The sequence below is a fragment of the Pseudonaja textilis genome, chromosome 2 (genome assembly GCF_049901715.1).
Source record: "Pseudonaja textilis isolate UNSWEBS1 chromosome 2, rPseTex1.2, whole genome shotgun sequence".
NCBI classification, from domain to species: domain Eukaryota; kingdom Metazoa; phylum Chordata; class Lepidosauria; order Squamata; family Elapidae; genus Pseudonaja; species Pseudonaja textilis.
The window spans coordinates 150922716-150950511 of record NC_141991.1 but is presented as its reverse complement, the minus strand read 5'-3'; the positions used below and the strand labels follow the sequence as shown (position 1 = coordinate 150950511).

Below are 27796 nucleotides of genomic sequence, written 5' to 3'. Positions count from 1 at the left end.
CAACACATATGGGGCCTGGGTTTTGAGGTGGGATGAGGATAAATTCCTAGAGTCCCTTGGCATGTCATTGGGATTCATTTCAGTGTGAAACTGCTTATCCCACAGTTCAGGAAAAAATACCATAAAGTTGTTGCTGCAGTTCCAGATGTCCCTCCAAGATAATAGGTGAAAAAGCCTAACCGATTTTGCCTGCCTTAGCATGCTGGGCTAAAAGGGAAATGTTCACTGAAGCAATGAAAATGATTTAAAACTGTTTCACTCATAGTCTGCTAGATGGGAGATGGAGGCAATATCCCTGGGGGCCAGTGAAAAAGCTATTGCCAGGGCGGATTGGTTCTAGGATTAGAGCATGTGAGGAACTAGCCCTATGTTTGAGATGCATTGGAGGATAGAATGGTAATGGTTGGCAGTTGGTTGCCAAGCAACATGTTCTTATGTGATGGCAACTGGCCTAGGGAGTGACTCTTAGAAGGTATATTTGATTGGCTTGGTGGTCACTAACTAATGTCCTGATGAATCTGTCCCTGAGTCGCAAGTACCAGGTAAAGGCCTCAGTTTCACGACGCACACACAAACATGCAAGTTGGCCATACAAAAATATGACTTACATCTGGCCAATTTTTCCTGCCTGCTTTTATTTTTGTAACATGTTTTTATGTATGCATTGCATCACATGCACAGCAATTTTGGTGTGTCCTTACATGTAAGTGGTTCAATATTTCTAAATGCTTGAATAGTTTGATCTTTTCTTTTTCAGGGTCTCCAATCCATGCTTGCAAATGTATTGATTTTCTCTAAGAAATAAATTGCCCAACTAAGGAATTGTGGAACATGAATATGGCGCTGAGTCGAAGCAGTAAACTCAAGCAAGGAAGTCCTGGGTGTGTTTTAACAACATTTCTTTGCAGCCTGATTGTGAGAAAGAGCTAATTGTGAATATGGGAAGTGGTCAGGCCATGGGAAATATGTCACAGAAAACAGATATCTTTAGCATACTGAATAGGGAGTGGTGTGGATCAAACTAGATACAATATTTACACTTGTCCCTTACCTGTACAGGAATAGCAATACCATCATCAACAATAGAATTATTTGGGGCTTTTCATACAGCTAGAAGAAACAAATTCAGCTTTTAGTACAGTGGGTATAAAAAGAACATACCTCTATTAAAATGAAAGGTTTTTGAAATATAAATTTCGAACCAAGATAAATCACTTCCGAATTTTTCTTCCTTTAACATATACTGTAAGCTGTACAGTGGAACCATTTGGGGCTTTTCATACAGGTACAAGGGCCTAGACCCAGTTTTGTATAATTGTTACCATTTTAGACTGGGACTAGAGAGATCCAGATTCAGGCTTGGGTTCCCATTCAACCATGGAGTTGGCTGACCAAATGAACCAACAGTACCTTTCAACTCACCTTACTGAGGACAAAATGGGAGATGTTCCATGTATAATATACTGCCTACAACACCTGAACAAATTGCAATAAACCCCCCCCCCCCCCCCCCCCCCCCCCCCCCCCCCCCCCCCCCCCCCCCCCCCCCCCCCCCCCCCCCCCCCCCCCCCCCCCCCCCCCCCCCCCCCCCCCCCCCCCCCCCCCCCCCCCCCCCCCCCCCCCCCCCCCCCCCCCCCCCCCCCCCCCCCCCCCCCCCCCCCCCCCCCCCCCCCCCCCCCCCCCCCCCCCCCCCCCCCCCCCCCCCCCCCCCCCCCCCCCCCCCCCCCCCCCCCCCCCCCCCCCCCCCCCCCCCCCCCCCCCCCCCCAAAACCACCTCTTTTGTTTCCACATTCTATTTAGCCAAATAACCTGTTCTCCCACTACACATCCTATTCGAAATTTGGGGAGGGAGGCTTGATTCACATTCCCTTTTGATTTGGATCACCCCTCCCTCTCTTGTCTGCTATTTATATAAATAATAGCAATAGCATTTAGACTTAGATACCACCACATAGTGCTTTACAACACTCTCGAAGCAGAGGTGGTATTCAGGAGGTTCTGACCAGTTCTGGAGAACCGGCAGCAGAAATTTTGAGTAGTTTGGAGAACCGGCAAATCCCACCTCTGACTGACCCTGCCCCCATCTCTTCTCTGCCTCCCAAGTCCCAGCTGATTGGCTGGGTCTTCTTTTGTTGCCTTGCACAGGAGAACGGAGCTAGAAAGTAGGTTAGTGGGGTGGGGAGGGAATGGAGATTTTGCAGTATCCTTCCCCTGCCATGCCCACCAAGTCATGGCCACCAAGCCACACTCACAGAACTGGTAGTAAAAATTTTTGAATCCCACCACTGTACTCTAAGCCATTTACAGAGTTAGCATATTGCCCCAACAATCTGGGCCCTCATTTTACCAATCTCAGAAGGATGAAAGGCTGAGTCAACCTTGAGCAGGTCAGATCAAACTCCTGGCAGTGAGCAAATTTAGCCTGCAATACTGCATTCTAATCTCTGCACCACCAGGGCTCTTTAAAAAAATGTTAAATACACATGGGCAAAACATGTTGGCTTCATCTTCACAGAACAAATAAAAAAACAATCTTATGCAATTGGTGAATATGGTCAGTTTTAATTATAATCAGCTGTTTCCCTGAATAAGCAGACAGTGTATGTAACAACTTATAGACCAAGGGTCTTCAAGCTTGGCAAATTTAAGACTTGTGGACTTCAACTCCCAGAATTCCTGAACTAACATGACTGGAGGAGGAATTCTGGGAGTTGAAGTCCACAAAACTTAAAGCTGTCAAGTTTGAAGACCTCTGTTATAGACAGAGACATGCTGAAACAAAGAATCTTGAATTTTTAGCCAAAAGAAAAGATTGGCAATAAGTTTACATTAGTATGAGAAAGGACATTCTCATAGTATATAAGAAAGGAAGAAACAAATTCAGCTTTTAGGAAATACAGTGGATATAAAAGAAGATACTTCTATTAAAATGCAAGGTTTTTGAGATGTAAAAATCAAACCAAGATAAATCACTTCAGAATTTTTCCTCCTTTAACATATACTGTAAGCTGTACAAGGGAGAAATAAAAATAATCTTACAATAAGGTTGCATAAGTGTGTACATCCTCTTATCAAGAGGAATGTGAATTAATCACATTCAAACTGATATTAAAATAGTGCACACTTGCCATAAATTAAAATGACTGATCAGACCTTATAAAGTTCAGCTGTTGTAGTAGGATTTTTCTGAGAGTTACTCAGTTGCCTTTTACAGCAGAAGCCATGGTCTGCTAAGAGCTTACAAAGGATCAAAGGGATGTCATTGCTGGAAGGCATCAGTCAGGAAAAAGGTACACAAAATTTCCAGGGCATTTGGGGGGGGGGGATACAAAAAACTTACAATAATGCAAACTTAAAAGTAGTATTTAGTGGAAGCACCTTTTGATTTTATGACAGCATCCAATATTTTGAAGTAGAAGCTATCAGCATGGCACATCTTGCCTTGGGAATCTTTGCCCCTCTTCCTTGCAAAAATGCTCCAAATCTGTCAGTTTGTGAGGGCATTTTCTGTCACCCCATAGATTTTTAATTGGATTCAGATGGGCCATTCCAAAACTTTGATGGTCTTCCAGCTAAGCCATTCTTTTGTTGATTTAGAGGCATGCTTTGGGTCATGGTCATTTTGAAAGGAGAAATTCTTCATTTTCAGCATTTTCACAGAGGCCTGAAAGTTTTGTGCCAGAATTGACTGATATTTCGAACTGTTCATTTCCCTCTACCTTGACTAATGCCCCAAGTTCCAGCTGAGGAAAACAGCCCCAAAGCATAATGGTGCCACCATGCTTCCCTGTGAGTATGGTGTACTTTTGGTGATGAACTCTGTTGCACCAAACATACTTTTGGAGATTATTATGACCAAAAAGTTCAGCCTTGGTCTCATCAGATCATCACACATTTTCCCACATGCCTTTGTCAGACTTGATGTAGATTTTGCAAAATGTAGCCAGGCTTGGATGTTTTGTTTGTAAAAAAAAAAAAAATGCTTCCATTTTATCACCCTACCCCATAGCCCAGACATATGATGAATATGGGAGATTGTTGTTGTAGTACATCACCAGTACTTTCCAGGCATTCATTCCTACAGCTCCTTTAATATTGCTGGAGGGCTCTTGGCAGCAATTCTCATTTTCTTCTTGTTTTTTCATCAATTTTGGAGGAACATCTAGTTCTTGCTTCTCACACTTATCAGTTGGACAGGCAGTATCACTTCTGCGACCTCTCGGTTTTACCAGAATGCCCCCCATCAACTCCTCATCAACTTTCTCTCCTACAAACTCAGGAACTTTGAAGATGAGAATGCTTGGCTACAAGAATGGATCCATGAAGAACTTGCCCACGGTGAGGTCTGGCAGAAGGAATATGAGGCACTGTTAAGACATCAGGCCCAGCTTTGTACCTTGCTACAGACCAAGAGGTGAGAGGCTCTCAGGAGGATCCTCCCCAATTTTTCCTGGCGATTGCTGATCCCTCAAAAAGCTGGAGAGAAAATGGGCACCCTTGAAAATTAATTATTCATAATTCAGCCTGCCATTTTTCTATTTAGTCAACAATCAGGAACCCTTTGTTCGATGTAGAGAAAAGTAAGGTTTTACATTTAGGCAAGAAAAATAAATTAGGTGAAATGTGGCTCAGTAGCAGTAACTGTGATATGGATCTTGGTGCCCTAGTAGACAATCATTTAAATATGAGCCAACAGAGTGTGGCAGCAGTCAAAAAAGCCAACACAATCCTAGGTTGTATTAACGGGGATAGAATTAAGATCACATGAAGTATTAGTTCCACTTTATAAAGCCTTAGTACCATGATGGCAAACTTATGCCATGTGTGCCAGAAGTGACACACAGTGCCATCTCTCTGGGCATGCCAGCCTTCGCGTGCCGGCCAGCTGGTCTTCATGCATGCAGGAGCACTGGAAACCAGAAGAACAGCTCCCCGGAGTGCATGTGCGTGCCGGCCAGCTGGTCTTCAGGCATGCATGCGCATTAGAAACTGGAAGACCAGGAGGCTGGTGTGCATGCGCACGCCAGGAAGCTAAGCTTCCAGTTTCTGGCGCTCCCATGCACATACATTGGGGAGCTGCTCTTCCAGTTTCTGGCACCTGAGTGTGCACATGCACTCCCATTTCGGCACTTGGTGCTGAAAAGATTAGTCACCACTGCCTTCGTAAGACCACATTTAGAATACTGCATTCAGTTTTGGTCATCATATTATAAAAAAGATATAAAGACTCTGGAAATAATATAGAAAAGAGGAACAAAGATGATTAGGAGATTGAAGGCTAAAACATATGAAGAATGGTTGAAGGAATTGGGTATGTCTAGTCTTGTGAAAAGAAGAACTAGGAGTAATATGATAGCGGTGTTCCAATATTTGAAAGGCTGCAACATAAAAAGAGAGGGTCAATCCATTTTCCAAAGCACCAGAAGGCAAGACAAGAAACAATGGAAATTAATCAAGGAGAGAAACAATCTAGAACTAAGAAGAAATATCCTTAACAGTGAGAACAATTAACCAATGGAATGGTTTGCCTTCAGAAGTTGTGGGTGCTCGATTACTGGAGGCTTTCAAGAAGGGACTGGATAGACACTTATCTGGCATAGTGTAGGGCAGGGATGTCAAACTCAAGGGGGCTGGATCCGGCCCATAGGGTGCTTAGATCTGGCCTGCAGGGCTGCCCTGGAAGCAGTGAAGGACCGGCCATGGTGCCTCTGTCAGTGAAAACGGAGCTTGTGAGGACTCCCCACGACCCTCCCAAACTCTGTTTTTGCTGGCAAAGTGCTCAGCCCACCACAGCCACCCCCAACACGAGTGATGTCATGCTGGCCATGCCCACATCGACCTCACGAGGTCAAACCCAACTCTGATGTGGCCCTCATTGAAATTGAGTTTGACATCCATGGCACAGGGTCTCCAGCTTGAGGAGATCTCCAAAGGCCCCTTCCAACTATGTTATTCTGTTATGGCTAAATTTAAAGCAATTTTTGTAGAGGTTTTTCTTTATAGTGATTTAACTGAAAAAATACTGCAAGGCTTTGCAAAGGTTAGCTGGGAGGGAGTAGGCAAGGCTGAGCTCAGTATGTTGACCCAGGTGTAAATGGAAGGGACAGAAATCTGAAGCAAGGCCGGGATTCTTCTGAGTAAGGTGCTTCGGAGATTAAATTCTTGGCATAGGAGATGGTGAGGAAACCTTCCCTTTTCTCCTGTGCAGTCTTAAGCCCCTGGAGAAGAAAACGCAAGCATTGCAAGAGGAGCTGGAGGAAATCCAGGGTGTTCTGCAGGAGTATCGGAACCGAAGCCGTCAACGCCAGTTGCATATACAGAAGCAAGTGAGCCCCTCAGGGGACCAATTTAAGAGCTTTGTGTTCTCTCCTCATTGTCCTCAGCTTCCCCTCCTTCCTCCTTTATCCTATTGTGTTTACCCCTCGGGGTGAAGATAAGAGAATTGGTTATGTCATGTGACATGGCTTTCTAGAAACCTTGGCCAATTTGTATTCTAGGAGAAACACAGATTGGTGTTAGAGTGGCTCTCTAGACCAGGGCTCTTCAAACTTGTCAGCTTTAAGACTTGTGGACTTCAACTCCCAGAATTCCTCCCCCAGTCATGTTAGCTCAGGAATTCTGGGAGTTGAAGTCCACAAGTCTTAAACTTGCCAAGTTTGAAGACCCTTGCTCTAGACTCACAGGAACCAATAAAGGGTGTGTGTTTTTTTGTAACGTTTGTAATTGCTATTTCAGTGTTCTGTTTTTAGTCTTCATTTCTAATGGCCAATGATACACCGTCACTTTTAGGCATGTTAAAACAACTTTTTAAAAATACCCTTGAGTGAATTGATCACATTTAGAGAAGTATTCGTGCCAGTATGTGGGTTTCTCATTATTGTATCTGATATGTAACATTTTGAAGAAATAAAAACAATGTCTTTGAAGATAGGCATTCTGGTGCTCTCTAAATGTTTTGGACAAGAGTTTTGACACTCCTTTCTCATTAGCCATGCCATCTTCCTGATGAGAATCTCAAACCTGCCTTTAGTATGTTTGCTATGGCAAATGCAGTAGAGATTGGATTCTTTTAAAAAAAACTACCCTTTTTGAGAATTTCAGACTAAGGCCATTCAGATCAAGAAAATAGTGCTAAATTTAATAAAAGTTTATATTCATTCTTTTTTAGTTTATTTTAGAAAATTTATATTGCCACCTATTTGCACATGGTGACTCAAGGTAGCTTACACAAATATAAAAACATATATAAAAATAAAACTAATAGAAGAAAATAATCACATAATAAATTAATAAAATAATAGTCCCCCACCCACACCCTGGTGACAACACATCACACAAGCCATTTAATGGGTTCAGGCCTGCTGGCAGAACCAGTGTCAGATCCCTAAAAGTGATACTGCCATTCAGTTGGGAGAAGGGAGCAGGGCTTGAATTTGATTCATTACTATTGCCTGTGACAACTGTTATTTTATAACTTGTATCCTGGTGTCAGAGATATTCTCACCTCTTGGGGAATATTTAGAGGGGAGGGCCGTGTGGGTTGTTTCACTTTGAAAGCCAGCAGAAGATGGCCATGGGAACGTGTGCTTCTCTGTTTCTCAGAGTGGCTGGTACAACAACATCTGCACACCAGTGGATTGGCTGAATTTGCATCTCGCTAAAGGGAGGGGTCTCTACTGCTTTAATTCTACTTGTCTCGTCTAAGGATATCCAGACACTGCTTTGAATGTATTGCTATCACTTCTGCTCAATAAAAGGTTCCTTTTGAAATACTTCGTTTTCAAGAGTTTTTACTTTCTTGAGTTAGAAAGAGAGGCAATTCTTACAACCAGGTCTTCAGCACCTTCCAGAAGAGTGCTAGAGTCGGGGCCAGTCTAATTTCTGGGGGAGTGATGTTCCAGAGAGAGGGAGCCACCACAGAGAAGGTCCTTTTTCTGGGTCCCACCAGATGTATCTTCCTAGGGAATGGGACCCACAGCATTCCTTGCCCCTCCACTCTAGTGGCACTTTTAGCCTGCAGGATAGGAATAACAATAATAATACTGACTTTACTGTATACAAATTGCATAAATCATGTTGAATATTATAAAGTGCAACACAGTATAATTTCTAAGTGTTAATAGTGCTGATAATAAAAAGAAAATACAAAACTAAAATTGTTCAACAAAAAAAATCTGAGCAGCAGGATTTAGATTGTTCCATTTCTTTGCTAAATTTCAGGAAAAGGAAAATCAGAAAATGGCTGAGATAGTTAAAGAACTGGAAAAAAAGGTGAGTACTTAAGAAAGGGCAGAGTTCAAGAAGATTGCTGCCCTTATTCTAGAATTCATTTGATTATAAAATAAAGGGATTAACTTTGGCTTACACTTATCAATTTATGCTCTGAGTACAATAAATAATAAAACATAAACTTGCAAAATAACAGTGGCATACCAGATTAAATATATTAATGTTATAGATAATGCCAAATTTCATTAACCAACATTTGAATATTCAGCTCTAAATTTGCAACCTGAAATAGAAATTTGGCATTGTACCTGCCATTTGACTCCTGGTGAATCTAATGAGATAAACCCATGTAGCTTTCTTAGCAGTTTCATGGAAAGGGTTTCTTATTGCCTCCTTAAAAAAATATATTCCCAATTCCCCAACTCCAAGATTTCCTGTTAATCTCCCATCCAATTATTAACTAGATTGTCTTTGCATGGCATTTGAAGATCTGCTAAATTTGGTTATATAGAAATGGTGGAATAGAAATGGTTATATAGAAATGGTGGAAAAGCAAGGATAATCATGGGAAGCCAGGAAAAATAAATGATTTATCTCTCTTTTTTAAAAAACAAATTTTATTCAGTTTTTCACATTAAAAACAAAAATCTCTTTTTAGTGGACAACATATTTCCGGGTCATCACCTTTACATACCAATATGACAGCAATTATACATTCATATATGCATACTTAATTCTATTATTACCTTTTCCATACTAAATTTTCAGTAAGGAGAGAAACACATTAATTCTAACCTCTTTCATTAATCTCAATCAAAACATCTTTTTGTTTCATTTCAATTATTTCAAATATAATCCTTTAATATTTATTTTAAAAATAAAGATAAACAATATGTGTTTGCCAAATAATAATAATAATAGTAATGATGATGATAATAAAAAAGTTACCAATGTCTCTCCTTGCTTTTAATAGTCTATATTAACTTATTAATTTAGTTGGCTCTTTAGTCTGTCATATTCCCTTTCCATTATACATTCTTTTTATAAATTCTAGATTAATACAAATTTTAACACTAAAAAAAAACCAAGTATAGGTTTCCCCCACTTTTACTGTTTTGAGTGTGACACCTCAATGATTAGAATATACCTTTATTCCCTCATCTTGATTCCCAATAAACCATTATTTTTAAGAAGTTACAATAATAATCATTACATCATTTCATTTGGATTCCACAGCATATTTTCCCCCCTTGATTTTTAATAAAAGTTATCAGTATCTATATTACCCTATTTTCTAAATATTTTTAATTGCAGAAATATTCTTATTACCCCTTGTCACCCCGCAGAATCCCCTTTTTAATTCATCAACCATTATCTCTAAAAAAACCAATTTCTTTTCAACATTTTACTATTTCTGTATTTCTTTATTTCATGCACCTGTTTCTTACTGCTTCTCCTCCCCCTCTTTTCCCCATATCTTTTCTTATTCCAGTTTATATCCCTCTTTTTCTTAATATCTTCCTTTCCCCTTTTCTGCTGGGTCTTTCTGCCTTTCCTGACTTCACAGGTATTCCCCCTTTTGATTGCCTTCTTAAGTCTCAACTTTTTAACCTTCCTTCTTTCCCCACTTCTTTGTTCGTGTTAATTGTCTATTTAAAATGTCTTCTCCTTGAGTTGACTCCTCCTCCTCTGAAGCTCTTTCTTCTTGTTCTTCAATCGCCATTTCCATTTTTTCTAACACAGAGCAAAGTGATTTGCTTCTTTCCTGTAGTAATTCTCTCATATTTTTAAGTTCCATTTTTAATTCCTGAAGAGATATCATCATTACACACTCTTATATTTTATGATCGTTAAAGTCCACACAAAAAAAAACCACTTTTACTTTCCTTCTTTCTTCTTTCAATTTTCTAAAGTTCTCAGTTATTCCAGCCCAGGGTCTATACCAAAAATATCAATCAATCCCACAGCCAGTCTTTCCTTGCTTTTTTCTTTATTCTGGTTCTGCTTTCACTTTCTAAGATTCTTACTTTGTTTCAATATTTCTTTAATGTTGTATCCACACAAGTTCATTCAGAAACAGGATGCTTTCCCTTTTGTTTGAGCTCAAGTTTTTGTCAAAAGGTGGCACTCTCCATTATACAAAGTCTTCACCTTTTCCCCCTATTTTTTTATTTAGGGTTTTTCGAACCTCAATATTCCAGCACAGTCCAGTCTCCAATTTGTAAACTTTATTATTATTATTATTTGACAATCTTAAGTCCAGCTTTATTTTATGCCTGTTTATTCCCAAAATATTTTAGTCCAATTTAGTTAAATCTTTAGTTCCAGCTTCTTCCTTTCCTGGTTCGAAGCCCCTCTTAGCTGTCAAAAATATTTTCTTATATTTTCCTGTCCCTTTGTAATTTCACCGCTCACTTTTCTTTTCTTAAAAATTCCATGTTACCTTATTCCCGGGGTACTTTTGTTTAATTGTATTGCCCAGTTGTCCTGGTTCAGTTGTTATCCACCTCTTTCTTCCTTCCTGCACAAATCTTAATCCAGCTGAGTCCTCCTTTTTGGGGTGGCCATTTTAAACCACCACTGCAGTCGTCTTTGGGGGGAAAAAGACCAAGCCCAGAGGGGGAGATGCGGCTCCCCTCAACCTAGCTTGCGGCTTCCCCTTACTCTACCGCCCCTCCAAGGCAGCTTCAGCCCCTAATCGTAATGATCGGGGTTCTCCAATGAAAGAGCATGGACCATAGCCGCAGAGAGTCACGATCTACGCTCTGTCAGCGAGGAGGCTCCACCTTCTTGAATGATTTCTCTTTTGATGGGAAGGGGGAGGAGTAAAACCTTAGAAACCAATGCAAAACACCAGATGCTAAATAAGAAACCAATTATAGCCGTGTAAGAATGATGAGAATAAATCAGCAATGCAACCCTGAATTTGGGGTAATGTTTACTTGGAGTGGCAATTTTCAACATGTAGCAAGACTCATTATGTCAATAAAAAGATACCAAGTCAATGTTAAATATGTATCAGAACTATACTTAGATGGTTAAATTAAATTTGGATATATGTTGCTTATCTAGCATTATTTCACAGTTGTAATTACATAATTAATGGTGATTGCACATACAGGAATTGTATGACACTACAAATCTAATCTAGCTTCAAATATAGTTCACATGAATCTGAAAATTCAGATCAGAAAAGCTAATGCAGTAATATAGTCTGACTAAGATACCAGCTACAGTGGCTAGATTTATAAAGATAAGGTCAACTTTCCTGTCTTATGTAGGATTCTGGATCTTTGCTGATTTCAGAAATCTGGAAAATCTCTTTCCACCCACTGCTGTTCTTATTTTCCCAAGCCAAATTAAGTTGGATGCAGGTTGGCCATCTCTGGTTCATAGGGGCCCTTTTCAGAAACAAATGGGGGAACAGGATATGAACATAGCACTAGCAGTAATTGTCTTTGATACGAGATTCTTCATTTGCTCATTCTTCAAAACGTAAAACTGTCAGCAGATGCAAAAGACATGTTAGTCTAGGAGAATCTGTTCTTGGCTCATCTCTGAGAGGGCAGGCTGATGTGGAAATGTATACAAGATCAAACAAGAAACCAGTATCCTGCTTCCTACAAAAGTAACCATCTATCCGTGAGCCCACATAACAGCAATGCCTTCTTCCCAGCTATAAAAACTTTTGGATTATTATTATTATTATTATTATTATTATTATTATTATTATTATTATTATTATTTGCAATAATTACAAGCAACAGGTCTTCAAGCAACAGATGGATGAGCAGTCCAACAAAGATGCTCTGAAGGAACTCAGATCAGAAGGAAATGAACTGAAGGTAATTTTCGCATGTCTTATATATTTGTTATAAGGACCTACTAGACTAGGAAATCAATACAGTTAATGTAAAAATGATCACAGAATTTGGAAGAATAGAAAGTCTAAGCATTGATTTGTTATCTTGTGTACTTATTTTGCACACACACTTACTAAATACAGTTCTGCTTCTTTGAGTAACTGTCCCTTCTCTTTCACAAGAGAAGAACCACTTAGCACAGGCAGGAGGAATTATATACTCATGTGTTTATATATTATGCCACATGCTACAGGGCCAGATTTAGTAAGACAAGGTAAGATTTTCATATGCAGCAGATTATTAAATTAATAGTGCTCTACTGCTGCCCTATTCCCTATAACTAGATGCTGTAGCTGTTGGGCAGTGAACAGCATGGGAAATAGGAAGTCTGTTAATTCATCTTCTGTTCTTTTCCAGGAAGTGGGAAAAATCTGAATGGAGATAGGCATCTCTGTAGGTCTCCTCATGGGAAGGGAGAAAGGAATGAGCTTTCTTGAGCTTGGAGGGATCCTCTGAGCAGGAATATTGTACCCATGGTTGGTTCCCTTCTGATCCCCAAAGTATAATAATGGAAAATGTCCCTACTAGGAATACATAAAGTTTAAAGGACACCTCTTTTTGATTCAGCTTCGAAACAAAACTACACAGCCCCTGCTTCCATGCATTGGAGAGCTGCCCTCCTTTTGCTGCTGTCCAAGCATGTAGTCCCTGGGCATTTCCTTTGGTATGAGCTGTCAATCAAGAAGAGATATGCAACTCAGTGCTTTGAGAAGTAGGGTGAAGCACCAAGGCAGAATACATTACAGTATGGCTTAAAAATGTGTTGGTGAGGTGGAAGTACAGTATTTGGTAGGGCAATTAGAGCTACTAGGGGAAAAAAGTCTTCATGTGTGAAGAGTTTGAATGCATTCTTGATGTTCTGAGAATATCGTTTCTCACCAGCTTACTTGTGGAAGATATTGAAATTACAGCTCCACAATTGTGTCTTAGTTTTGGGCCAGAAATAATCTCAGATGCTCAAGATATTAAGGGACAACTCATAATTGTGACTGTGTCTTTGCATTTCAAGACTGGAAGTTGCTGCAACTATATTATTATATATTTTTTTCTTCACCAACATAGAGGCACTTGTTTGAATGGGAAGCTAAGTGGCAGACAAAGTATGACAGGATCAGGCAGGTAAATCAATAATGTTTCTGGTTTCAAAGCTCCTTTGTTTTTGATACTAAAGTACTCATGGGTCTTTGGCTGAGAAATGTGAGTCAAGGTAGGGTGATTTTTTTTCAGGTCTCTATAATAATCAATTTTGTCAAAGTTCACAACCTATATATGTTATTTAGCAGACAGGGTTATTGTTCATTAGCTAACTCAGCTGCTTCTTCCTGGATCCTTCCAGTTATACTTTAATTTGAGAGACACGTCATTGCTTAGAAGCAGCTTCTAAGACTACAAGGTTCATTTATTCACAATAAAAGTAGTGTTATGGAAATATCGAATATAAGAATTTGAGACAAAGGCCCTGATGATACATATTAATTTCCCACAAATCTCAGCCAGGGAAGTCCCCAAATATTAATGCAATAACTTATTCCACTGCAAAGTACCACGTTGATGAAAGAATAATAGAACATAAGTACATGCTAATATAATTTCAAAAACTACACTTTTCAGTTACATATTTTAGCAAACTGGTTAGTGATTAGCTAAGTATTTTAGTATTTTGTAAAATACCGTACATTAACATCAAAGAAGTATAACACAACAAACCTGTTCACAAAGCAATTGCAATTCTCCCTGTAGCTTCTAGAAGAGTTAATTATATATTAATTCTATGGGTTTTTAGCATGGAAGCACCTCCACATTCATGCTCTCAAAGTCTGTAAGGCTCATTTCTTTCTACATATAAATAGAATAAAAGTCTTCTGATTTTTTGCATTTTAGAAACAGCAGCACATTGAGAAACTAAGCACGGTAATCCAAGAACTATCTCTGAAGAGTCAGGTATGACTCCCTTTAGGCCCAAACTTTGTTGCCTGCAACAGAGATGTCACATATATGAAGCTAACAGAATCTATGCAGGATCAAAGGGAATCACAAAGTAAGAGTGAATTAGTACTCAAACAAATGAGGCACTGCACTGTCTTCTAAATAAGACATAAACTTAGAAAATGTACCCTGGAGGGGGGGAAAAGACAGCAAAGACAGCTTCTGCTTTGGCTGGGTGCAAAAGGTAGAAGGTTGGTGCAGGGAACTGAGAGAGAAGGCAGGTAAGCAAGCAAATGTTTGCTGGGATAGACTCTGGTGACTGAGGCTTCCCAGGACATGGTTAGCAGCTCCAGAGTCACACAGTTCGGAGGCCACTTGCCACACCCCAAGGGAGGGTGCAGGATGGCCAAAATACAAAAAGCGGGGTGGGTGGGAAACCAGTGGTGTTGGGAGTTGGAGCCTGTCCTTTACCTTACTGAGGTAAGGGAGGGACCAAACCTGGAATGGCTTGAGTTGGAGTGGGTAGTTGAGTAAATACCCGCAATTCCTGTTTAATGACTGCAGTGGGGAGTGCTGGGATTGCCATCATATGTTGATATGGTCATGTGACATCTTGCTTTATGACTACAGTGATTATGACAGCAATCCTAGTCCCAACTGAGACCATAAATTTCGGACTATCTGTAGTTGCAACATCAATCTAAGTGCTGAAACAGTAGATAAAAGTTGAAGATTATGATGGAAATGGTATCTGCCAAATTCCTAGAAAAATTCTCTTCTACACTTGATTTCAGGTTTAGATTATTTTCAATTAGAATTAGATGGCATATAATGCAATTCAATGTAAACTATTAAGGATTAGAGATCTTCAAATTAATCTCTCTTCCTGTATCCTGTCATCTCAGGGCTTTCAGGAGAGTTTGAAGGTTAGTTGAACTAGTGTAAACATTAAGATAAAAATATATATGAAAGCCTAAAGCATTGTTGTTTTCTTTCTAAATCAATGAAGGAGCTGCACCAAAATATCATCTTCTTGGAAGACAGTGTGGTGGAAGTTCAACAGGAAATAGCACTGTAAGAATGACCTAATCAATCCTCTTAGTTGGCTATGATGATCAATTAATGAACTGAGAGCATCAGAGACTTAGACCAAATCTTGACCAAAATTAGTATGGTCACAATTTCTTGGACTCAGTTCCTCATCTGTAACAACACGAATAGCAGTAATATCCATTTTAGGGTTTCTCAACAAACAGGCCTTGGGAATGTCGGCTGAAAATAAATAAAAGCAGAGAGACATCCCCATAAATCTTTTAGATTTAGCACATGTTGTCATTGAAAATATCCTGTGAAGGAATTAAGTATCAGAGTTTGCTACATTTGACAGTGGAATTGTATTTATCTGCGAGAAACATTGTGTTTGTGTGTGTGTGTGTGTGTGCACACGTCCATGCATGCATAAGAGAGAAGATATTTTTGGAGACTTCAAACTTAAGTTTAATCAGCATCTTAAAAGACCTAGAAGCCAAGTTCATATTTTCCTATTATTCCAAGAATAAGTTACAGAGTTGCAAGTCACAAAATATTCTGTCCAAAGTTACATTCTCTTCTGTTCTGCTAGGCTTGTTATGCACAAGGAAAACATAGCCTACCTTTTTACTACTGTGTTCTATTTTAGTTTGCAGAAAGATGCACTGTCTGGAGAAATGGTGACCTCGGCAGGGGGCTTTCTTTGGGAGGAACAAGTGTGTGACCAGATGGTATGAAGTATGTGGGTGGGTCGTTGCAATTGTTCTTAATGCCACCTTCTTCCAAACACAAAACTTTGGATGAGTTGGCCAGTGCCTTCTCCAACTAGTCCCCCGTCTTGAGATACTTTGGTATTTTCCTCTGACCAGTCAGTATGAAAGGAGCTGTAACTCTGTTTTTTTTTTAAAAAAAAGATGGCACAGGATCATGATTTTAAGAGTGAAGAGCCAATGGGAATAAAACAAGAGTCTGTATCAATGGGAACCTTGACATTCTGACATGCACACTATAGACAGAGGTTGCAGTGATTTTAAGTATGTTGGAGCAGAGCTGGAAGTTAATACTTGTCCAAAAGGGTCTAGGACAATTTGTTATGACCAACTCGCTAACGGCCAACTTGATGCAGGATAACTCACCATGGGACAAGAGTACATTAATACCAAAGAAATGGTGGAGCAGAATAAGCAAAAGGAAGAACAGAAAAGGAGCAAAAGGAAGGGCAAAATGAAGTGTGAATGACAAAAATTAAAATATGTTTAAAAAATACTTTAAAAATTATTTTAAATAATTAAATCGAATTGTTGAGTTAGCCCATGGTGACTTAGCCATGGTGAGTTGGCCACAACAAGTAGGCCATGACAAATTGGCTGTGGTGAGTTGGCCGCTGCGAGTTGTCCCATTCTGTGTCCATAAGACTGGCAATTGCACTTGATCACACAGCTGTAGAACCAGTCCATGACAGCTGCAAATCCTATCTTTGGAGGGCCTTCATCTTTGCCACATTTTTCAGTTTGATACTTGCTTCTTAAAGGGGAAAGAAACTGTCAAAGGATACTCTTAGTTTGCACTCAGGTAGTCCTCAATCTATGACCACAATTGGGACTTCAAGTGATGCAATCATTGAGTCACCATGTGACTGGACCTGATCTTACCACAATTTTTTAATTGTGATCATTAAGTGAAACATGCAGTCATTAAGAGAAATCCAGCTTTCCCCAACTGAGTTTGCTTGCAAGAAGCCTGCTGGGAAAGTTGCAGATCATGATCATGTGACTGCAAGACTGTACAACAAGTGTACAAATGTAAGTGGTAGCCCAGTGCCCAAATTGCAATCATGTGATTGTGGGAGTGATGAGATGATTGTAATTCTAAAGACAGATGTCACAAATCATCACCTTTTTCTATGCCAATCATAACTTTGAAGTGTTGCTTAAAAATAGTTATAAGTTGAGGACTATCTGTATGCTCTGTTCTTTGAAATAAAGCAACACACTCTTCTTAAGTGTGCTCAGTGGAACTCTTGCATCTCACATCTTGCTTTTCCTATTCTCTCAGAAGAGACTTCCAAGTCTGGAACTATACAGAAGTACTTCCAAAGAGTACTGCTCATCCATGTAAGTGACCAATGGACTAACAGAGATATGATTTATTAACATTTTATACAATATTTTAATTGTATGACTGTAAGCTGCATAGAGTTGCCTTGACAAGTTGAGTGGCATATTAAGTCTAGAACTCCAGAAAAAATAAACATGCAGGTACTGTAAAATAGGTAGATGCAAAGCAGAAGAGTTGGAGGTGGGTGGGATGGGGAAAAGAAGGAAAGGGCATTGGCTGTATTCACACAACAAGCTTTAACCATATTAGTAGAAGACCAAAAGCTGAATTGCATGATGTATAAAGCTTACTTAATCTAAACTTTCACCCCAATTCTGTGTTAGGTGTTTTCTGTACTTTAAGCTATTAATCTCCCATGAATAAACCAGATGGAAATAAAGCTAGTTTAAGAAATCCCATTCTGGATTTCAGTTCCTCCCACTGCTTTGGCTATGATTGTGACCTGTTATTCTGATTGGTGATTCCTCACCCCCCACCCCCTTTAAACTTCTCCTGAATTAATTAAAAAAAAAAGACAGTACTACGGCTTCACCATTTTTTAAAATCCTTGGGCTATAATTTAGAAGAAAGTGATGACTCTTTTCAATTTAACCTGATTAAAAAAAGAGATGGTTCCTTCATAGCATTATTCCAATATTAAATCAATGACTTATTTTAAAAAAATGAAGAAAAAGTAAATCCACCTTTTCATGGTTCCACTAGGAACCACCAGCTGTATTTGATGCTGTTCTTGTGCCGTTGTTTACATGTCATTCTTTCCCTTTTTTTGTGCAGCACTTTCCCACGTCCAACTCTCCGGGCTGCCTGGAGGCTGCTGTGGGCCTCAGCCAAAGTCCTGCTTCTGATCCTGCTGTTAGTTCTGCCTCTCCATTTCTTTCATGGCGGGTACTCCAGGCAGCCCTGCTTGCAGCTGCACTCAACTCCCCTGCTCTACTTGCAGTCCAAGAGGTTGTTTCCCCTTTAGCTTCTTGAAGGCACTTATGCACCCATCTTTAATGACCTTTAATAAAACTGAATAACAATCACCACAAACTTCTCTGTTTACCTGAAATTGAAACTAGGTTGTGCAACTTTCCTTTATGTGGTTGTTGTTGTTTTTCATTTACAATAGCTAGACTAGAGTATCTGGTCTCAATTTGGAACCAAAAATTTATTGTTATGGTTCGTCGCACAGTCAGCCAGATCTATAGACTGGGTTTGGCATTTTTGTCTACCTATTGAATCCTGCCTATCTGGGATGGGAAGATGTGGATGTTTGATGGTGTTCCAGATATTGTCACAGGATGGAAGCTGTTCCCAATAAAGCCACCTTTTGCAATTGACTGATGGCAAATTTGTCAATGCCAATGGTTGTTGTTATTTAATGATTATTTAATCCAATTCATAGTTTGGGACTGGTAAAATCTTAACAGTTCAAGTACTAACCAAGGAGCTAAGAGCTGTTAAGGTAGTGTCTTAGAGTTTATAGGCAGTTCCGAATAAAGTGTTGTTTTTTTTTCAAAGTCAGAATATTCAGTCCTGATAAATTGAAAATTTCCAAGTATCTAGGCAACCCTTTGGGTATTGCTCTAAGGGCTCCTATTACTATTGGTACAACCATTGATTTCTTCTTCCTTCTCTTTCTTCCTCTTCCTCCTCTTCTGTTGCTGCTTCTGCTTGATCTGCTTTCTCTTCTTCATCCTCTTCTTCTACTTCTTCTACTCTTATTCCTTTTGGATACCTATTGAATGTACTATAGAAAATAAAAGAGGCATAATGGTGTATGTGCTGGACAAGAAACCAGGCAACTGTAAGTTCTAGTATCGCCCTAGGACATAAAAGCTGGCTGAGTGACTTTGAGTAAGTCCCTTTCTAGGCCCAACCTACCTCATAGGGTTGTTGCTTTGGGGTAAAGAAAAGGAGGAAGGAGTAATAGTAATATTTAAGTGCTATTGCTATAAAAGCAATGAATATATTTATACTGTACATTGCCCAGAGTCTCCCACTGAGGGAGATGGCAGCCTATAAGCATTTAATATATAAATAAATATATGTAAAAATAAAGGTGGAATAAAAAAAAATCTAATATAGAGAAGAGGAAAGAAAACGTGGATATTCTATCAATACTAGTTACAGTTTAAAATATTAAAAGTTACGTATTATGATTATTTGTCATTCTCATTCATAACATTGAAAATGACATGAAGGAAGAGCATACAGTATATCAAGATACTGGTTACGTAATAAATGTTTTGGTCTTAAGCTAAATAACTGAATATTGAAATTTCTTTAGAATCTTGTAGAAATTTTTGCTTAACACTAGTCTTTGTTTAACACTAGTTATGTTCCATATGAAGTTACTGTTAGATTCTTGCCATTTATGTGGAATTGTCTCAGAAATTATATTTGATACCATTTCAAATAGATTGTTTACTTTGCATAATAGATTTATTTTAGTGATTGCAATTGATCCCAAGCAAGATATGGATTTCTCCACCTTTCTTTTAATTCTTTAATCTTCTTGCCATCATTTAACATTGTTAACATAGTTACGTTTCTTGATTATTTGTCAAATGCAAACCAAAATATTTTGCTTAGTGGGCTACTTGACAGCAGATTCTTCTTGTAAAAAACAGAAAATCTCTTTCAGAGTTTTCAGTCTTTAAAGGTGTGTCAGGGCGTGTCCAATTATCCTCTTTTCTCCATGGTTATTTAATAATTAAGCATAGTCTAGGACTGTCATTAGGTGGCATGCAAATTGATTATTTATTTACATTATTTTTTACTCCTAGCTTTCACACAGATAGCTTTTTTGGGTGACAGCCTATCCCTAATCTCTTCCTTTAGGTTTCCCAATGGTGTACTCCTTGCCATTATCATCAAGTCCATCCACTTTGCTGCTGGTTGTCCTTTACTTTTCTTTCCTTCCACTTCTTTTTCCAGAGTGTTGGGTCCTTGCATACTGTGACTGAAATGGAGTAATTTATGGTCATTTGTGCCTTAAGTGAGAACTTTTGGTTGATTTGTTCAATTTTCTTGGCTGTCCACAATATTCTCATAAGTCTTCACCAACACCGGGGTTGAAAGAAACCACAGTACTCTTTCTATCCTGCTTCTCTGAAGTCTTTAAAGATACAGGAATAAATGACTTAAAACATGCAGATCGTGTGCTCTTGGCGGAAAGAGGGTCAGGATTCAGATTCTGAAGAAACTGCTCCAGCTGAACCTGCCAGGATGTCAGCTCCAGAAGAGCTCAGGCCACCAGTCATACCAGGCTGATTTAAAAAAAACAAAAAAACAGACACCACCTGGACAGAAGGACACATAGGACAACCAACAGCTTAAAAAGTCGGATTCGTTGCTGTGCTGCTTGTCTGGATCACCTCAAAGGCCGAGCTCTCGGATCTTGATCCATCCAAGGAATTAAAGCAGGGTCAGCACTTGTCGGCGCTGGGAAGATCGCCAGAAGATTCCCCGGCAGTAAATTTAATGGAGAAGCAAAGCCGCAGTCCGTGTAATTGAGGTAGTCAGCTCGAAGGAGCCTTGGCAACTACAACAAACTTTCCTACTGTTCTTTTCCGAAGAAACCACCGAGTAGCTACGACTTTCCCACCTAGCCTGCAACTTACAGCAGAGGCGGCTGGTGCAAATGGCCCTCCTCCCTCTTCCCATAAGCGCAGCTGCCAGGGCATATAGGCAACCGCCGCCAAACGCTTTCCGCCACCCCAGCCCGGCGCCTGCTGAGCTTGGTATCGCCTTCTCTTTCTGCCTGGGGTTTGCAGCAAGAGCCGCCGCCGCCGCCGTGGGAAGGGTGGAGCTAAGGCACATGATTGTCTTCTTCGTGGGGAAGTAAGTCCCGGACAGTATTGCTGGCTGAGCTTTCTCCTTCCCTTTCACCTGGAACGAGGCGGAGAAACGCGGCGCGCTCGGTCGGGCCCCTGCTAAGGCAGCTGTTTTAAGAGCCCAGTCCGCACCGTCCCCCTTCGGTGGCTGTGCTACCTGAGTAGTACGCCCTCCGGAGCCTCCGAAAAAGCTTTCAAGTGAGTCAGCCTCGTAACAGGCGACGCGAGGAGGAGCAGACTCCCCGGCAGGCGGGGTGGGGGGAAGAGGGCATCGTGCCCAGGAAGTTGAGTCAGAAAAGGATCCGCAAGCGGAGGGGAGCGCTCGCTTTCTCGGATTACAGAGCGCCGGGGCGAGCGCTCCCCTCCGCTCGCTCCCTTCTCGGTGATTTCTTCCGCTCCCGAAAGCTTTAACGCTGGGAAGAAAAACTCCCTGTCTGGCTGGGATTATGACTCAGCCTTCCCAACGCCCTTCAGCAGCGTTGGGTTTCTACTCCCATTTCCCATAATTATGCTTTGCAAGGAATGTGGGCACTGCAGTCTTAAAATAAGTGGAGATCATCAGGTTGGGGAAGGGTGATGTACCGGTAATTTCTCCGTGTTAATCCTTGGGCTAGAATGAGATGCAGGAGAGATGTAAATCTCTTTTTGGTTAGACCGATTCTGGGTTGCCTGTTGGTTTTTTCCTCTTTTGAGTTTTCTATGCCATGGCTGTCCTAATCTGAATCTTTGAGTTACTGGGGGGAAGAAGTAATAATTGTACTTTGATGAAAGATGAATTTTCCACCGGACTAGAGGCGCAACAGGTACTGACTCTAGGGGCAGTGCTTGCATGGATTGGTAGGTACAGTGGGTGATGGGTAAGACAACTAGTCTCTGTTATGCAAATCCAGCACATGTGGTTGCTTTATGCTTCAGTGTGAATGTATCCTTTGAACACAGTTATAAGTAGAGTCTGCCTGGTACTATGCAAGAGAAAGTAATTTCTATTTCTATTACAAACTCCATTTGCTAAATGGAGAAGTGAAAATATGTTGGGAAGAAAATTTAAGAGAATTGACTACATTGGACAAGAAGCCAGTTTTCCTCCCCTTAAAGAATATTTAATTAGAAAACTGCCCTCAGTTAAATAACAAAAAAAGAGAACCTCATGGGTATACTTAACAGATATATTAGGATAATGGTGGAATCGTGGTGATTGTTGTCCTGATTTTCATTTTTAGCCATACTTGTACCTCCTTCGGATTCTGCCGAATCCTGATGCTGCTCGTTCTGGCGTTGTCTTTGGCTCTCACACATGATGTTGCGTATGGGAGCATTTCCTGCTATGGCGACTCTGGGAAGCGTGTGGACTGGTATGTGTCTATTTTACCTGGCTTTATTTTTTGTCTTCTCAAAAAAGATTCCTTTCCTGTCTTTCACCAAAGTCTCTAAAGCAATTTACAAGAAGTAAACTAAATTCTCCACCTCTCCCTTCCTTTTTCTTTGGCAGTTTGTAGGCTTTTCAACTGTTTACCCCAACTCCTTCCCTGCAACCATCCATGAACAAGTGGTGTATTTGAAATGCCTTCTGCAAGCAGTACACTCTATCCTGGCTGCCTTTTAGTCAGAAATTGCATTTATTTATTGTATTTATCAACAACCACACTCTACATGGACTCTTGCTGGTGTACAATTAAGACAGAAGTACATATATACTGAAACAATTCTTAAAACTATCCAAGTTTTTCATAAATTACTACAAACAAAATTCCTAATGGATGTATTGAAGGACCTTAAATAAATACCCCATGGAACATCTTCCCTCAAGGCTTTCCTAAAGGTCAGAAATGATCTGAGTCATTTGGATTTCTGGCAGAAAATTGGTATGTAATGTATGAATTCCCTTCACTGCTGGGAAACATCCTTTTTCTCAGTGAATCTATGTTTGAAATCCTGTGAGCCTTGCCACTTCCCTAGATTGCCTTGGGAATTTACACACCTAATGTCAGATGTCTCATCTCCTTTCAGTCTTAATCCTACAACAAAGTCATGTTGCATACTTCAGTGGAAATTAGAGTTTTCTCATCCTTGGGCTGGTTGTGATTTCTAAAGGCCTGTTTTACAGGTTTATTGTTTACAAGCTGCCAAAGTCCCATCACAGTTCCCCAGTAGAAGGTATGCGGTACATGTATCAAGATGGACGTACCCAGGGTTGGGTGAAAGGCAGGAGCTTGATGAACAGTACTGAGGGAGCTGTGGGCAGAACACTGAATCAGCTGTACCTGGAGGCAGCAAACAGGCAGGTGAGTCTGCAGAAAGAGCAGCTTCTCATGGTTACCAAATTAAAAACCATGGTCATGGGGTAATGTGGCTCTCACTGAAAAGACTCAGTTTCTACTGACCAAGATTTCCCTTGAATCACCCCAATGACTACTTGTCAATCACAAGTAGATCCGTCTGACCAGGAAAGGGATTGGGTGCTAAACTGTGGTAAAGGCCACATTAGTTGAGGCTGGTGTCAGGCTGCCACAGGTCCTCTTAACCTTTTCAGACTGTGGGACTAAAGAAGTAAAACAGTATGTCAAGTCGTGAACATAAAAGACCCCTGGAGGGAAGGGTTTGAAATGTCACCTAATAAGCCTCCCCTTAAAAAAATTGCTCTGGATATCTAAAGGTCTGCATTCAAGTGAATCTCTTTTTGCCACTAATCTCTCATGAAGCTACTCAAGTTCTGCTTGAAAAACGGTGCTCTACCTGTGTTTTATTTTCCCTCCAGAGGGAGGATGAGATGGCCTATGTGCTGTATAACGATGAGCCTCCAAAGGAGACTTTCTCCGGTTCTAAGGGTCATACAAAAGGTAATGCTCTTGCATCAAGCATATCAAATGTATTCGAATAGGCTAGCTGTGACCTGCAGTCTTTGACTGTATGCTTTGTTTCCCCCCGTCCCCAATCAGGGGTCATCCTCCTGGACAGAACTCAAGGATTCTGGCTTGTTCACAGCACACCTCGGTTTCCTCCCAGACTGGATGAGAAGGAGTATGCATGGCCCCACACTGCCCTGACTTACGGACAGAGCTTCCTGTGTGTCACTTACCCCTATAGCCAGTTCAAAGCCATTGGTAGGTGTGAGGGCTGGGGTATGTTAGAATGTTTAAAAACTTCGTGCTGAAAATCAAAACTTTGGGATTATTTCAGGACCTTTGGCTAGGAAGTGCTAAAACGTCTTTCCCAAACCAAAATCTTTCTGAATTTGTGGCTTGTACAGGAGAATGAATGGATTCTGAAGATACAGATAGGATAATCAAGGCAGCAGAGCTATTACCATGAAAATAAAGAGGAATGGGTAGGTTCATGCTCTTAAGAAGCATGACTTCTAAAAATATTGTTCAAGGGCTACAAAAATTTGTGTGAAAGAATTGCAGCCAAACATTTCGACGCGAGCTTTCCTCAAATGCATGTGTCCATCTAACCACGTCATTCCAAGCCTTCCCATAAAAATGGGAGGACAGTCCGTCCCTCGTCCCCACAAAGGAATAGCATACACACAAGGAGACCGTCACTAAGTAGCACCATCTCTCAACATGATTCCATTTCAAGAAGCACACTATGCCTATGGATAAACTGAGGCAGATTCCACACAAGGTAGTGCTATATTCCTAGCTTCCCACATTAGCAGCCGTATTCAGCTGCTCCAAATCCCAAAATTCTGGATTGCCGTTTGTTTTTAAGAATCCCTGTCTCCTTGCCTTTCCCCCTTCCTAACAGTCAACAAACTGCTGCCTTGGATAGCCAGTCAATTAATGGTGGGTGGGTGGGTGGGATTAGCCTCATTGCAGAGACAAGCATGATGAGAATGGGGACGTGGCAATATGTTCCCAGCCCAGTTTTGGCATCCTCTTGTAAGCCAGGTGAAGGAAATGCTGGTCAACTTTGGCAAATGGGGAAAGCAATGGGTCTTTCCGAGACTGGAGAAGGTAGATCCCAGCAGTATAGAAATATCCTTAGCTGTTTTCAGACCACAAAGGTGTTCAAATATCTGTCCCCTCTCCCCTGGGCAGGATGATAATGCGCTCTCAGCCAATGAATCCAATACTGTAACCCCGTATTTCTGCCTTAGGGAATCAGCTGCTCTTCACGGAGCCCCATGTCTATGATTACCAGGTGCAAGGGGCCTTTGCCCGGGATCTGCCTGCCTTGTTGAATGCTTCTGAGGGAGAACATGTACAGGAGGAGCCTTGGAATTCCCAGGTGACTCTGACATCAAAAGGGGGCAAGGAATTTGTCAGCTTTGCAAAATTCAGCTTCTTTGATGATGGTAAGTAACGATGGGGGGTGGTTAGCCTTGGTAGGCACCGAAAGCAGAGGAATTACTGGAGAGAGTATGGGAATATGGCAACCGAGTTATATCAAAACTATCCTCGTACATTCATTTGCTATTATTTCATCTCCCCAGATCTGTACTCTGGCTGGCTGGCCCAGGCTCTTGCTACTGATCTCTATGTTGAGTTCTGGCTCAAGTCTCCAGGGGTTTTGGCATCCAACTGCTCTGGACAGTACAGAGTCTACAATGTGGAGCAACTGGCTTTCCAGGACCCAGCTACCAGCTTCTTTTCCACGTCGGACCATTCCAAGTGGTGTGTTGGAGTAGAGAGTGATTCGGGGTGGGCCTGTGTTGGAGACATGAACCGTAATCATGCAGAGGAACACCGTGGGGGTGGTACCATCTGTTGCCATGATGTCACAATTTGGAAAAGCTTTCACTCCTTGGTACAGAACTATACCGATTGTGATACAACTGGATATGGACTCTAACTGGCTCAGATTGTCTAGGTTATTAAGGGAGCAGAATCCAGTTCATTGGGAAAGAGGGCTAAAGGATGATTTGAAGGAGTAGGTGTCCCTGCCTCTCTTCTTCACAGTATATTAACTCCCTATATAGCACAATGCAGGGAGTTGTGCTGTTGCTTTGCTCTCCCTTATTTTTTAGAAAGTTAATTTCCAGCCATGGTTCCTTTGTGTTCTGGACTGTTTCCATTACTATTTTTTTCCTGACCCATAGTAACATTTCCAAGGAGTTACATGAGCTATATGGAAAAATACAGAAGGAAATTCTTTTCCTGAAATAAAAATGTATACGGTGTTTATTTTACGTAATTTTCCAAAATCTGGGTCTTCCAAGGAAAATAATTTTATGTAGCAGATTCTAGGTGTGTGAGAGACCTGGGGATAAGCCTCCCTTCTCCCTTCTTGAGTAATGGGAAAGTCTTTAAACAAGGCCACGGTAGCCTGTTTAAATACAGCATCTTTTAAACCACAGCAGCCACAAACCTATTGAATACCTTCCACGTGTGTATCAAAGTTCGGTATATTTATAGAATACATGGTCTAGAAAGTAACTCAATTTGAAACAGAGCGACTGGCTCCCCTCTCTTGTTCTTGGCTAGCAGCAGGCCATGCCAGAGGATCTCCCACAAACATAGCCATGGATAAAAGAAGCAGAGTCTTTCAGATTGAGAAAAAGAATACCAGAGACAAAATGAATAAAAGCTAAAATGCTTTAAAGATGTGTTTTGATCTTTTCATTTTTAAATTCTTTAAATATCCGTTTTACAAAAACAGGCCTGGTCAAAATCTCTTGAGCAATCTGGAATGGGTAAGATATTGCAACCTGGGCTGTCATCTCCTTTGAATAATACTACAGACGAGAAGCCAGATGGAAATTTAGGAACATCTGGACAATCATTCTAAGCAGTCAAGAGACTGTACAGCTACTTGTCTGAAATGATACACGGTTCCCTGCTTAAGTAGAAGGTATGGACTAGAAAACTTCCAAAGTTCCTCCCAACTCAGTTATTCTGTATTCTCTGAATGGATCAGAAGATGGGAGGGGCCTTCCAGATGTTACCATAAAAGAGAAGCACATTTTAACAAATGCAGCACAGGTGATGGTGGGGTGTTTCTTTGCTTTGCTTAATTTATTACTGTTTGAAATCCAGTGACACTGACACAGTTATTCCTGCCACCCTCTCCTTGCTGGCTGTTTGACCTGTTTCATAAAATACAGTACTAGGAAGTGGACTGCTTACACACATGCACCCACAGGTTAAAACTACAGTGATTCAATACTGCAACTGAAAATAGTACTGCCATTAAATAGTACTGCCATAAAAAAAATAGTACTGCCATTAAAAAAAAAAAATCAAGTATTCCCTCAATCATAATCTTTTTAAAAAACAGTTAATGCTGTTACAAACGCTACTGATGTGAGGACAAGGCAAGACACAAATAAGTCCTACATCTTCACTGCAGTATAAATATGGAAGAATTTATACAGTTTACCCCACATCCAACACTACTTTTCTTGCTACCCGTTGCAGCTAAAGGACTAGAGCACCTCTGCTTTGGAAAAAAAATGACGTCTGAGGTCTCCATCATGGAATGTCACCTAGTCATCTTCTGTGCCACTTCCTGAGCGATCCTAGGAGAGAAGAGAAAAATTCTTTTTAGTTATACCTTATACCTGGGTATCTTCCAGACTGTCCTGGGGAAGTAGGTAGCCAGGCAAAAAAGCAGTAATCCTCTGGGAGATCTCATGGATGAACCAAGGTCTAAAATTTTTACTCATTGTACCATGTTGGTTTTTGAAAAGTAGACCTTGGTTTTGTGTTTCCGCTTATTTAAATGGAAAAGGCCCTCTTCTTCTTCTTTTTTTATATGGCCATCTCTCTCCAACGAAAGCACTACTCCTCCTGGGATCACTGATGTCAT

General features: G+C 40.7%; 3 protein-coding genes across 23 annotated transcripts in view; 2 read left to right on the top strand and 1 right to left on the bottom strand.

The window, feature by feature from the left end:
* The first annotated feature begins 831 nt into the window (after window positions 1-831).
* On the top strand, window positions 832-18243 carry LOC113446932 (uncharacterized). Its single transcript, XM_087925937.1, has 12 exons — window positions 832-881; window positions 1060-1107; window positions 4277-4414; window positions 6209-6326; window positions 8221-8271; window positions 11997-12074; window positions 13215-13271; window positions 14034-14093; window positions 15088-15152; window positions 15757-15838; window positions 17163-17221; window positions 18000-18243. Exons 1-12 carry the CDS (start codon window positions 832-834, stop codon window positions 18187-18189), a joined length of 996 nt encoding a protein of 331 aa, XP_087782063.1. The 3' UTR covers window positions 18190-18243.
* Window positions 18244-19644: 1401 nt separating this feature from the next.
* Window positions 19645-26590, top strand: DNASE2 (deoxyribonuclease 2, lysosomal). 6 transcript variants are annotated; one of them, XM_026716827.2, is made up of 7 exons: window positions 19645-21053; window positions 22267-22398; window positions 23151-23328; window positions 23802-23883; window positions 23983-24147; window positions 25146-25343; window positions 25482-26590. In XM_026716827.2, exons 1-7 carry the CDS (start codon window positions 20854-20856, stop codon window positions 25838-25840), a joined length of 1314 nt encoding a protein of 437 aa, XP_026572612.1. In that variant the 5' UTR covers window positions 19645-20853; the 3' UTR covers window positions 25841-26590. The 6 variants fall into 6 exon arrangements, with proteins under 6 accessions (XP_026572612.1, XP_087782059.1, XP_087782060.1 ...); XM_087925933.1 differs by lacking the exon at window positions 19645-21053 and adding an exon at window positions 21104-21244; XM_087925934.1 differs by lacking the exon at window positions 19645-21053 and adding an exon at window positions 21107-21237 and having other exon boundaries at window positions 22279-22398.
* The window catches only part of SMARCA4 (SWI/SNF related BAF chromatin remodeling complex subunit ATPase 4), an 83464-nt gene continuing 82237 nt past the window's right edge, over window positions 26570-27796 (bottom strand). For 8 of the 16 annotated variants that reach the window (XR_015742011.1, XR_015742012.1, XR_015742013.1 and 5 more), the window contains 2 exons: window positions 27209-27506; window positions 26570-27171 (listed from right to left, as the gene is read on the bottom strand). Coding sequence is in view for 8 of the 16 variants with exons in the window: in XM_026716822.2 (XP_026572607.1) it covers window positions 27474-27506 (33 nt within the window). In the remaining 8 variants the exon portion in view is untranslated. Of the gene's footprint in view, window positions 27507-27796 lie in introns of all 16 variants that reach the window. The other 8 variants (XM_026716822.2, XM_087925929.1, XM_026716825.2 and 5 more) reach the window with 1 other exon arrangement.

Excerpts from the sequence above, each read along its gene's own strand:
- LOC113446932 (XM_087925937.1), top strand. The coding sequence starts at position 832 with ATGAATATGGCGCTGAGTCGAAGCAGTAAACTCAAGCAAGGAAGTCCT. Across the intron at positions 8,272-11,996 it reads TTAAAGAACTGGAAAAAAAG|GTCTTCAAGCAACAGATGGA; the intron begins GTGAGTACTTAA and ends TACAAGCAACAG. Across the intron at positions 13,272-14,033 it reads AGTATGACAGGATCAGGCAG|AAACAGCAGCACATTGAGAA; the intron begins GTAAATCAATAA and ends TTTGCATTTTAG.
- DNASE2 (XM_026716827.2), top strand. The coding sequence starts at position 20,854 with ATGGCCCTCCTCCCTCTTCCCATAAGCGCAGCTGCCAGGGCATATAGG. Across the intron at positions 21,054-22,266 it reads ATTGTCTTCTTCGTGGGGAA|CCATACTTGTACCTCCTTCG; the intron begins GTAAGTCCCGGA and ends TTTCATTTTTAG. Across the intron at positions 22,399-23,150 it reads TCTGGGAAGCGTGTGGACTG|GTTTATTGTTTACAAGCTGC; the intron begins GTATGTGTCTAT and ends CCTGTTTTACAG.